At 48.0% G+C, this 12,757-nt stretch overlaps 1 protein-coding gene across 1 annotated transcript in view; it reads left to right on the plus strand.

The window, feature by feature from the left end:
- TBX15 (T-box 15) overlaps positions 140 to 12,757 on the plus strand; it is an 89,381-nt gene continuing 76,763 nt past the window's right edge. The window contains exon 1 of the mRNA XM_021384721.1: positions 140 to 341. Coding sequence (XP_021240396.1) covers positions 140 to 341 — 202 coding nt within the window. The remainder of the gene's footprint in view (positions 342 to 12,757) is intronic.

A 12,757-nucleotide genomic window follows, 5' to 3' on the forward strand; every position in this document is an offset into this window, starting at 1 on the left:
GAAACCCGGCCCGCGGCCCCTGTAAGCAGTGCACAGCTCCCGCTCTGCCCGCGGAGCACCGCAGCCCCATGTAGGACGGGGCTGTGCCGCTGGTGCTGGAGCCGCGGGGCCGTCCGCCCAGGGCCGGGCCGGGGGGAAGATGAGCGAGAGGCGGAGGTCGGCGGTGGCCCTCAGCTCCCGGGCGCACGCATTCTCGGTCGAAGCCTTGATTGGGACGAATAAAAAGAGGAAACTGCGGGACTGGGAGGACAAGGGGCTGGATTTGTCCATGGAAAGCCTCAGCCCCAATGGCCAGCTGGGCGACGGCGAGGACCCGACGCAATGCCTGGACCTCAATCCCGGTTAGTGCCGCTCCGCGCTTCGGCAGTAGCTGCGGGAAAGCTCCCGGAGCTGGGGGCGGGGGGGTTGGGAGGGGGAGGCGTTGTACGTAAATTTCTCGATCTTGTGTTATTTTTCTTCTTAGCGTTTTCGGTTTGCAGTGACTTTCTGCTGCTCTTTTCCACTTTCCCTCCCGGTCCTCCATCTCCCTCGGACTCCGCGCACCTCCCGCTTCCTCCTTTCCACTCTCCCCCAACTCTGTTCTCTGCGCTGATCGCAGTGGGACACGCACCACTGCGGGGGGTTGGGGTGCACAAACATCGCGTCCCCGCGGAGTCTGCCCCGTGGGCACCGAGCAGGGTGCCGGGCACGGGAGGAGAGCCCCGGAGCAGCGCCGTGCCCAGCTCGGGACCCGCAGGAGCCGAGAGGGAGCTGGGGGGCGGCGGGATGGGGGAAACGGGGCTGCGCGGTGCTTGGGGACGGAGAGCACGGGGCTCCGCTCCCGTTTTTTAAAACCGATTATTATTACTGTAACATTACCATTATGATTTACTACTGCTATTATTATACACTATTATGATTGTTACGATGATTATTATACGCTGCTGTTATTATACACTACTATCATTACACGTACTGTTTTATTTGAAAGGCAGCCGGTAGCCCGGAGCCCTCCCCCGGCTCCAGCGAAGCCCTGGGGCTCCTCTTGTCCCTCTCCTCCTCGGCCACCTCTCTCCCGTCCTCCTACGCAGCCGCGGAGCCGCGGGTGGGTGCGCGCCGCCTCTAGGCACCGCAGAAAGGGACGGGGCCACGTCGCTGCCCCTGCGGGATTCGAGCTCAGAGCAGGGTCGCCCTCGGTAATTACTCTTCCTTCAGTATTGGGGTGCTGGGAGGAGAAGGCCGAAGGATGTCTGCTGCCAACCCCGTAGGACAAAGGGTAGGAGCTTTCTCCGCCCGCCCCGAGGCCGCTCCACCACACTTAAAATCCCTTTGTAATATATATGTATACACCCACCGTGATATACATATCTTGCGTGGTATATATTGCAATTCGTATATTGCACTGTATATATTGCAATATACGTATATATACGGTGAATTTACTGCGTCAACCGCCTGAAAGGCGCCGGAAAAAGCTTAGAGAGATGTAGAGAGAACAACGAGGCAACAAATCACCACACGATTAACTGAAAGAAATCTATAGTAAAAACCCTGCCTGGTGTTTCTGGAGGGAGAGAGGCCGGGCCCTGCGCAGCCGCCGCCGCTGCGCTCCCGTTGCGCGGTGCTTCCGGCGCTGTCCCGCAGAGACGGAGTTTAGCGGCCGCCCGGCACCGCCCGCCCGGCGGCAGCGAGCAGCGAGAACAGCGGTCAGTGGAAGGGGGAAAAAATGGGAAAAAAAAAAAAAAAGGAGAGAAATCACGGCTTTATTGTATTCCTCTTTCAAAATAACAAATGCAGGAAGATAGCCACGAAAATCTGCTTTGCCATGGTAGAGAAGATGCGCGCATTGGTCTTTCTGAGAACCGTTTCTCACTAATTTCCTGAATCTACACAATGTACTTTTGTCGGTCTAGAAGTTTAATTTGCCCATTTCTCTAAGGATTCGGAAAAAAAAAATACCAAACAACCCCAAAACTCCTGCGCGCCGGGAGGGCGGCTGGGAGAGAACGGCTGCAAAGCGCCCGGGGCCCGGCGAGCCGCTGTGGTGTTTTTCATAAAGCAAAGGAAATCAGGAACAGTTCGGGAAACCATTCCGGGGAGGCTGATGGACTTTAAACGAAGTCCCGGCTGCAATTTGCGCGCTCACTTCATTAAAGCCAAATCCCGCGCAGCGCACCTCTGCTGCCGGGTGGAAATTGGTTCGCGGCCGCGTAATGGCCCCCACATTCCGGCTTTATAAGGCCCCATTAAGAACAAACTTTACACCTCAAGCGTTTAAACGTCGCCAAATCTCTGGCGATATACCAAAAATTGGAGGAGGGAGTTTTTATAGCGTCCCAAACCTTCCCGATTCCAAATCGCTGCTTTGAATGGCGTAGAAAATAGCGCGGGGATACCTCTTGTGCCGGAGGCGTATTGGTGCGGGCCCCGAACGTCGCACCGAACGCTGTGGAAACGCGCGCCGATTCGGCTCAGCGGAGAGCGAACGGGCCCCGATTTATCGAACTTTTCGCATAAATTCGCTCCGAGCCCTCGGGGTTCCGACGCTCCGGGTTTCGTCCGCCCGGGGGATCCGAGCGCCGCCCGAAGGAGGGAGAGGAAGGTTCCGTGCTCCTCCTCGCCGCCCATCTCTGGGCATGTCTCCTCTCTCGGCTGCCGAGTCCAGCGTGGATTTCCCTCCCGTCTCCGCACGCCTATGCCGTGAGAAAAATGAGGTTTTTCCTCCTTGCCTCAGCGCCGGAGACCCGAGTTTTGCCTGGGGAGCCTCGAGAGGCTCCCACGGCCTCCGCGTCGCGCCGGGAGGAGCCACGCGTGGGGCGATGCGGGGCCGTGGGCGGCGGCGGCTCTCCTGGCTCTGCCCCAACGCCACGCGGGGCACTGCGGGGCGGGAGCCCCCACGCTGCGGGGCCGAGAGCCCCCGCTGTGAGTCGCGGGGCCCGGGCGCTGCCGTGTTTCTGATTTGCTCTCGGCCGAGGGGGGATTTCAGCCCTGCGAACAGCGGTCCTCCGGCTCTGGGGAAAGTTCCGATGGGAGTTCGGGGTTTCCCCTCCGAAACGCGGCCACTCCACACGGGTGGAGCCGCAGGAGCTCCGGGGGCAGAGCGAAATTGGCAGCGCGGTTGGAAATGCGCAGTTCCGTGCGTTTCGCTGCTCGCGGTGTTCACAGAGATAGAAAGGCATCAGCGCGTTCCTAAGCGAATTCCGCCACTGCAGCCTTCGGATCGCGCATCCTCATCTCACGTAAAAAAAAAAATAAAGAAATAAAGATCACGTCGGTTACAATAAACCCAACCAACCAACCAGCCAAAAAAAAAAAAAAACCAAAAAAAACCCCCCACATTTTCGAGAGTGTGATTTTCGCCCGTCCGCGAAGAAGTCGCAATGCCAATTACTTTCCGTCCCGTGCGCTGCCAGAAGCGGTGTTGACCAAGGCGAGAGCAGAGCACGGCAGGTCCAGGAGGGCACCCAGCCTGGGGGCCGCATCACTGCGGGACCGGAGCCCCCCGCCAGCTGCGGGGGCGACCGCGTTCCCAGAGCACGAGAAATTCGAGTCGTTTTATTTTTGTTCGTTTGTTTCAATGCGCGCATCTGTTTCTGACCGCTCATCCCGGCGCATCTCCGTTTCTGACCGTGCCCGAGGGGTGACTCCGCTTCTCGCTCCGGCTGTTGTTGGAGCGGTGGGGACGTGTGGTTCCGGACGGCTTTTTGCCCGCTGCCTGCGCTGGGCAGAAGCGGAGAACAGCGGCCTTCGCGTCGTGCTGGGGCCGGTAACGTCGGCTTTGTGCTCGGCGGAAGCCCCCGGGTTTGGCACCGAGTTTTCCTTCGCACTTCTGTGCGGGGCGCCAGGAGTTCCTCCCTCCCGCTTACTGCATCCTCCCGAGCAGGGGACAGCGGGGAGCCCAGCCCCGCAGCATCCCACCCCATTGCGAGCCCGTACATCCCACGCGCGGGGATGCGAACCCGGGGGGCTCGGGCTGCGGCCAGCGCGGGGCCGGGAGCGCGGAGCCGGAGGGAGCTCTCCGCGGGGTTGCAGAGCCCGCAGTGCGTTACGGGTACGAACCAAGAGAAGAGACATCAGACCGTGTCCTCCTTTTAAATGTATTTTAAGTCGTCATCGGTTTTTTTTTTTTTTTTTTTTAAATGTAGTTTAGTTCCATCCGCGGGGAAAGATGTTAGATCAATCGACATTTCTTGTCTTTAACAAGAACTGTCGGAGAATCCTGCGAGCTTCTGTTACCGGCACAGGTCTGTAATTCCTTCCGCACCGTCCATCGCCGCTCCCTCCTCCCACTCGGGACCGAGCGCCTATATCGATTATCGGCCCCTCCTCGGGCAGCAGCGTCCCCCTTCAGCCCTGTCTGCCTCCTAGGAAACCGGTGCTTTTTTTTTCAGATGGAAAAGTCGAAAAGTGTCTTCCTAGAGCGATACATCCAGGAAAGAGCGTTTGCATCGTTTCACAGAGCGGCAGTGCAGCTTTGGTCACCTCTGTTCAGAGGTCGGCGTCCCTCCAGCTCACCTCCCTTACGGCTCTGCTTCCACTTTCGTGGTCTCAGGCTTCAACGAATTGTGTTACATTGTTAATATACATGCATATATATTCATACACACACGTACAGTGTTCTGTTCTATATTACAGCTTACAATAGTTTAAAAATGTACTAAAATCAGTCTCAGTGCGCTTGGAGCACTCCCGGGTACACTGTAAGCAGCTCGTCCGGCAGCTACATCAGTTCCTGCTGTAAGCAAGATCTGTTCACACACGGTTTCAGTCACCCTGAGTGCTCACGCTGCGATCCGTAGTTTGCACTGCTGACACAAAGCAAAGCTCAGTGGAAGAGGCTTCAGTTTTCTAACACTGACCACGCACGCTCCAGGGATCGATAGAGATGCCCGGAGGGGCTGTGCCCGCTGAGGGAACTGAACTGCGGGACTCGGTGCCAGCTCTCGGCTCCCGACGCCTCCCCGGGCATTGGCTCGGAATGGCGAATCCCGACCTCTGGAGCTCGGCGGTGCGCGGGCGGCGGACCGGGATCTGTGCGCCGGGTGTCCGCCCCCGGCAGGAGCGGCGCTGGGCGCTGCGGTGCTGGGTTCCGGGCGGCGACGCTGAGACTTTTTCCTTTTTTTTTTTCTTCTTATTCTTCTTATTCCTTTTTTTCCTTCATTTTCTCTCCTTTCTTTCTTCTATTTTCCTTTTTCTCTTTTTCCCTTCCCCCCCCCCTTTTTTCCCCCCCCCCCCCCTTTTTTGCTTCGTCAAAACGATTGCTCCATCACCACTTATATCTTCGCTCCATCACCATTTAAAGCAGATTAGGACTCCGTCCTTTCTGCTTGCTGAGCACCTGTTGTCGCAAAACACAAACGCGTATCTTCCCCGTGGCGTGTTCCGCTGAGGAGGGCTAAGGGCAGACAAAGGGGTGTTCTGGTAATGAAAATCACTTCGGAAACCGATTTAGAAATTTTAATACGGGTAGGAAACACAGCGCCCGTTCAATTTCCATCAACGGTATTCACGCCATTGGCATCCTTTGGTTGAGCATTCTGAACGATCAGACAGCAATGAATTAGTAAGTCAATACGAGAAGCGACAAAAGCATTCGGTGCAAAAATATTCCCATTCGAAAAGGAGTGACAAGCAGTTGCTCCGTGTTTGTTGTTTGTGTGTGTGAGTGCAACACCACGGCTCCGGAGGAGGGGGTGGGGGGCTTTGTGCGCCCAGTGCACGCTCCGAGTCAGCACTCACAGCACCAGGGGAAGCCTGGGGGGAGGATGTCCTGCCTGGAGCCGAATCAGTGGGGGATCCTTCGTGGGGAGGCTGAGCCAAAAACCTGAAGATGCTGAGGAGGTTCAGGTTTGGTTGAATCGAAGCTCCTTTCTCCTCTGCTTTCTTTTATTTTCCTTTTCTCATTCTCCTCATCTTTTTCTCTCTCTTTTTTCCCCTTTTTTTATTAATTTCATTAAGAAGTGGGAAAACTTTGGTTTCAGCCAACCTTTAAATACTTATTTTTGTGTCATCTGAAAGCTTCTTTTAGAGTCACACAACCATTTCTAAAATTGTTTTCAAGACCTCTTGTCTAAATTCATTTAAAAATAAATTAAAAATTAATTTTGAAATGTGTTTTAAATTAAAAAAAAAGAAAGAAATTTTGATTTCGATAATGATGAAATCAAGTATTTGGGCTTTTACAACAACCTACCTGTCATTTTTTCTTCTTCTAACGAAGTTATTTTCCAAATCCAATGTAACTAATTTTTCACCTCGACAAAGACATATTCTCTTCATCAATTCATTGTGTTTAAAATGAAACTGAACAAAAAAACACAACCAAAAACTGTCACAAGGGACAGTTTCACTGCAGTGTACCTGTACCCACTCGTTCTCAAACGTTCTGCTTTTTGTGAGGGAGCACGGGAAATCATCGAGTATTGTTGAATGGGCATTTTGGGTGATGCCCACACATACGATTCTTGGAAGAGGAACTGGGGAAGAAATTACTGACAAACTGACTGGCAGTTTCTAAAGATCACTTAACTGGCTGGTTAGGAACAGACACAAATAATTTTAATAATCAGCACATAGATAGAAATCAGCATGGTGAAAGTTGTTTGAATATCACTTGCTGAGTGCATACGGAACAGTTATGAATGGCTTACAGTGCTGCCACTTCTCCTGATGGCTGGGTGCGCTCTTGGCTGGCGTGAATGCTTTCCCCATGACTGATGAACAAACAAAACCAAGCGTCTACTTTTTGGAACTTTGGGAAAGAAAGAGCTGTTCGATCAGAAATCTGCACCCAAACTAATGAGAAAACTGAAAACACCAGAGTGCCTTTGTTTTTAATGAGAGTGGAGAGCATAGTGGACTTCTTAAGAAGATACATCAGCTAACAGCAGCATTCCTAATCAAGGTATTGAAAGTGCTGACTGTCCATGTGGATGCTTCTGGGCAGATAATAATGGTAATATTTGGCAACATATGACGCACCAGATAAAGAGGCCAGGGAGAAAGATCTGTAGGTTTGAATTTGCTGAGGAAGAAGGGACCTTGGGAAGAGACAGAGAGACTCACAGATGGACTTTTTTCCACCTCGACTGCCCTCAGTCCTGCTCAGATGATCCTTTAAATGAAATGATTCATTGCACATAGGTGTTATCGCTCTATTCTTCGTTCAGTGAAGAAGTTGTCCCAGTACTGTAGACTCACTTTGCACTAGCGAGAGGCAAAGGTAGTTTTATTGTGCTTTAAGCACTTTTTCTTACTGGGATGCAGGAGGAGCCCTGTTGAGTGTTTGCTTGTACCCACTCAGACCTTGATGGAAACACTCCCACCACCTTTTTAAAAAGCAGACTTCAGCCCTGAAATTGTATGGATTCTGCTGCTGCCCTAACTTGCAGCACAATGCCTTTCAGTGATTGGGATGGGCAACCCTAAACTTTCAGCTGACATCTCCTTTTGCAGACATCTGAATTACACATATCAGACCCTTGCTTGCTTCTTGCTCTTTGCTGTGCAACGCTCACACTGGGGCTGTCAGAACTGTGGTGGTTATGTTTCCTGGGCTTCTTTTGGTCTACTGGAGCACTGGGTCTGTCTGTAGGAATAAATAACAATGACCGTGAGGGTAACACTGGGACGAACAATTTTATGCTACGGGAGGGCTGTGTTTTCCTTTTTGTCTTCAGTTCTTCTACAAATATCTGGTAGTACGAAAACTGTTGTGTTGGTTCAAATAAAGGTTCTGCATTATGCCCTGCCTTGCAGTGTCTGGGCACTCCTGCCTCTTAGCTGTGTGAAGCAACACAGCAGTGCTCCACACAAGGCGACAAGGCTGATATTTTTGAATTGAGAAGTTGTCCTTCTGTTTCTTACGCCAGAGGGATGTAGAAAGTCTGGAAAACGTAGAGTGCAGCACGTGGCTGTGGTGCCTAATGGTTTTTATTTCACTTCAGAATCTAAAAGATAAACAAAAGATCTATTTTTGTAGGATTTGGGTGCTTCCTGTGCCAGGCTCCTTGAAGCAAGTACAAAAAGTCTTCATTTACTATCCAACAGCTCAAGCAAAGTCCATCGGTGACGCAGCCCCGCTCCTTACTGCCACTATCTGCATGGAGTCATAATGCTGGGGTGCTGTTGCATAGGTCCCTGGACCACAAATCCAGCTTTGCCCTTGCAGCCTGCTCTGGTTGTTCTGTGCAGAGCAATTCTGGTTACTGAAGGACTCAGGAAATTGTGCTGGGGATGAGAGAAGGGAGGGTGGCCATGAAGACTGCCAGTGGTGTGCTTTTACAGGAATGGTCAATAATTGATAGCTCTTGTGAAAATGGGGTCATATAATAAAGCTTGAGGAAAAAGTCCTCTCTTGCTCCTTGGAATGAAAGATCTGATTGTAGGGTGGCTGTTTATTAAGAGTGTTTCAAGATGGATTGCTTGAGTAATATTAAGGTGCTGAGCATCATTTAGCCAGAGTAATGTGGGAATAACTGATTTTTAAAAAATCAATCAAAAAAGCGGTTCAGCCCCAAAAGGGAATGGAAAATGTTTGAGGCATTTGCTGCCTCTTTCCTTTCGTGCTGTGGGACAAAGGATGTCATTGGGCAACTGCTGCAGTAGCTCTGTTCTGACGCTGTGGTTCCCCTTTGCATGACCCTTGTGGGGATGAAATGGTTATGAAATTGGGGAGAGAGAATCTAAAAGAGCTAAAGGAGTAGAAAACTAGGTAGAAAAGGGGGAGGAACAAGAGAAACAAGACAGGAAAAGTCAGAGGAGGAAGAGTTCAGCATTTCGTTTCCTACCCCAGTGGCTGGTTGTGGAGCAGGGAGAACTTAGAGACTGTTTTCAAACTTACCTCCTGCATCTGTGCAGCCTCATGTTGTTTTCCCCCCAAAACAGTGAATGGTATGGCTCCTTGAGATGCAGTATACTGTTACGGAGCAAAAAGGGGTTTATGAAGGCAGTACGTTGTACCAAATAAATGCATAATCATTTGGTATGGCTCAGATATGCGAGGGGCCTGAGAAAAGAAGGGAAAACCTCTCAAAGAGAAGATTTCAAGAACCAACCAGCCAACCAGCCAACAACATTTCCTCCCATGGCTTTTGTTCTCCATGTTTTGATGTGGAAAAAGTCAGGAATTACAGGAGAAATATTTAGATCAAATTTTCTCACTTACAATGAACTCCATAGAATTTTTTTAGAAAAACATTTTAAATCCTTCTCACTGCTTTTATTCAGAGCTTCAGCCTTTTTTATAATCAATAGAAGTTGCATGCGGACTTTTTTAGGTCTGTGCTGTTATGCAGTTGTATTACTTGTATAACATCGATTTCCTTTGGGTATAAAAATCAGATCTTTCTGTTCCATATATTATTCATATTTAAACTATCCATAAACAGAAATGTTTTTATGTGCCTTACGGAGCATGTCAGCCATTACTGCAATGAGTGTAGTTTCTTATTATATAGGTACACCTAGAGGCATTTTCTAATTGCTAATTAAATTATGTGTAGCGCGTTTCATATTGTTAAGGAAGTAATTAAAGTTTACTTACGGTAATCAGCTACTCCAGATAACTCAGTCTCTCCTCCTGCTCCCAATTTCTGCTTGTGACTGTGTTTATTTCTGCGTCTTTCCTGGGGCTGGGGATGGAGGGGGGGAAGGAAGACAGAATTTTCGCACAGCAGTAAAATTTCTTGAACATGTTGTTCCTTCATGCAGACTGGTGAGAGCCTCATGAGCTAAATGAAGAGTTATGAATACAATAACGATTTCTTATTACAATAGTTTGTATGTTTGCTCATGAATCAACCCTTAATCATTTTACTTATGAAAATTCAGACACTCGCTGATTATTCATGAAAATGGTGGATAATCCTGAGTTGGGATCTACATGGCTACATCTCAAACAGTTGCTATTCACTGTAACACTGTGATATTTGTTGTACAAATCAATGGGAAGAAAAATATTATCACCATATTCATCCAATGAATTGTACACTAGCTAATTTGCTTTGTTTTTCCTGAAAAAAATATGAGTGTGTCTTCTTTAGACATTTTTTTTCCTATTTTCCATTTTCCTTTTGCTTTACTCCAGATTCACACTCATAATATTTTTATTTTTTTTTGAGACTGAGTCATGACATTAATCAGGTTTTTTCCTGCAAATCGGGATGCTCTTCTCACTTTATTTGTGAAGTGAGAGACAATTCATTGCTAGTAGTTAGGATGTTACATAGACTAGTGACTCTTTGGATCAGCTCTCTTTTTTGTCTTGTTTGCATTAACTTTACTGCACAGCGCCAATCCACGATGAGGGTTTTGGGACAAACTGCAGCTGTACAAAGAGTAATATTTTGAAGGTGTTGCTGGTTAGCCACCTTCCTTTAATAATGCAGCATTTCCGCCAGCTATTAACACTGCGGTTGGATACATTTATTCCCCTATATGTACTGAGATGTGCTCTTCATTCAGTGAACCAGAATTTGCCGCTTTGAGCACAGAGGTGGAACGGCCCTAACTCTTCCCTGCTGTCCTCATGATGAGGGGAATAGAGACTTCAACTAGAATTTGTCATTATTCTATTTGAGGAGTGAGTTTGGCATCATTTAATACCAAATTCAAAGAGACCCTTGATGATACTAGGACAGGAACTCAGAATTCACAGCACGGGGAAAACCCGAAGTGAAGAATGAAGAAATAACAAAAGAACAAATCTGTGAAGCAGGGCAGAGGTCTTGTGTTGTTTCAGCGCACAATCAAGACACTTCTACACAGCATGTTTGAAAGCACGAATCTATCAGTTTTTCTCTCTTCAACACAATTTTGACTAAGATTTAATTATTTTTTATGAGGGCATCACTTTTCAAAACTTATTTTAAATCTTCCCTTTCTTTCATTTCTCTTTAAGTCAGTCCTTAGATACCTTCTTAGGGCCAAATTCAGCAAGCAGCTGAGCAATCCAGTCATCACATCTCTATTTAAGCAGAGCCTGTACAGCGGGCACGTTCTTTTTCCAAGTATCTGCTATCATTAATTTTTTACTGAATGCAGTTTTCTCTCAATCTCTCTTTTCTTTTTGTTAAACAGGGGATTTTTGCAGGGTGGAAATTCCTCTGGTTCAGTAAAAGTGACTGTGAAAGAGTGAACAGGAAAGCATATGCATTCAAATCCCATTTTGCTTGTTATATACTCTCCTCATGTTGTGTGCATGTGTAAGTCCCTCCATATAGACAGATTTGCAGTATTACATACGGGTGTATTATATTTATAATATTCTGAGCATGCGTATTTTTCTGAATAAGAGTGTAGTCTAATCTGGGCTGACTAAAGTCCTGAATTTGATCAGTTAGCTTATTTTGAGTGTCTGAGAAATATCTATCTTTTATGTTCCTATTTAGCACTTACAGTTTCTTTAAGCAGTAACTGATATCAGCAGCATGTTTGATGGCTAGAAATAGGATAATTCTTCTCTGATAATGAAAGCAACTTGTATTTGTATTTTATTTTATTTTTCCAGCAGTGGCACTTGTTTTAACATGGAATTTAAGCACACGTTTTTGTCTAGGGCAGCAGAGAACTGTCTTGTATTTTAATGGGAGAAGCATCATTTTATCCATCTATTTACTCAGTTTAGCTTGCAGCAAGCACCTGAAGTAAGGGCTTAGGACATGAAAGTCACCCTGCTGCTGTCTTTGGTGGGAGCCACTCAACAACAGCCCCACTCCCATGGATCCAGCAGATACATTTGTGGCAGCAAGGGCTTCCCTCAAGGCAAAAGTGGGGGTGAGATCCTTCCTTTGGAGGACAATTCAAAAAATTTCCCGTGCTAAACAGAAGTGCAAAAACCTCTTTTTAATGAAAGACAGATTGCCATCGTTTGCCAGAGATTATCACTCTGCTAAACTGAAGCAGAGCAGCAGAAATTCCCGCATCATTTACATCCCATGAACGAGGCAAGAGCAAAAGCTGGAGGGGAAATATTTAGCAGCATGGGAGCAAACAGCTGCGAAGAAGAAAAGGCTGCGCTTTTAGTTGCCGAGTCTCTCAGCAGAAGAAAACAATAGTTTAGGAAAAGCCCTACCAAGCAAACCCTGGGCTGTGCCATACCGTAAATCCTTAAAGGGACACTCTCGACTTGAACATAAAAGAAGCTTGATCCGTTCTGAAATCTTCCAGCTCCAGCAGCACTCCCTTTAAAAATGCTGGCTGGCATTTAAAAGTGTATTGAGCTCCAAGTTTTGTTACTGAGATCTTTCCTGCTCCCTTCTTTGTGTTTGCAAAGGTGGTTTCTGTTAACCAGTTTCCTCCTTGCTATCTGAGGCCCCGATCCTGCCAAAATGTATTCCCGTCCTTCGCTGCCGTGAGTCTCCCATTGAAATCACTCCCAGCAGGAAAGGTGAGCTCACACTTGTGTGTGTGTAGGATCAGTGCCTGACTGTAGGGGAAATGGAAACTGCATAAAGTTCTGTCAGTGGCACAAAGTAAACAATAGGGGATGTAGGTTGAAATGTATTTCTTTAGGACTTTGACTGTAGGAACTCTAGATGTGATGCGTAACTCTAGTAAGGGATAGACCCTTCAGAAAGGAATGTAATTTTTCATCTTATAAGTGTGTAATTTTAAGCAGAACTGGCCATAGCATATATTGCAATTATTGCAGTTGTGAGGCGAGGAACCAGATTCTTTCTTTGCATTCCACATTTTCCTTTCAACATGAAATTGTTGAGCCCTTTTGTTGCTTGCCATTGAATGTTAGTGGAACTTTGATTTTATTTCCCTTTGTGCA

Source organism: Numida meleagris, chromosome 1 (assembly GCF_002078875.1).
Source record: "Numida meleagris isolate 19003 breed g44 Domestic line chromosome 1, NumMel1.0, whole genome shotgun sequence".
Classification (NCBI taxonomy): domain Eukaryota; kingdom Metazoa; phylum Chordata; class Aves; order Galliformes; family Numididae; genus Numida; species Numida meleagris.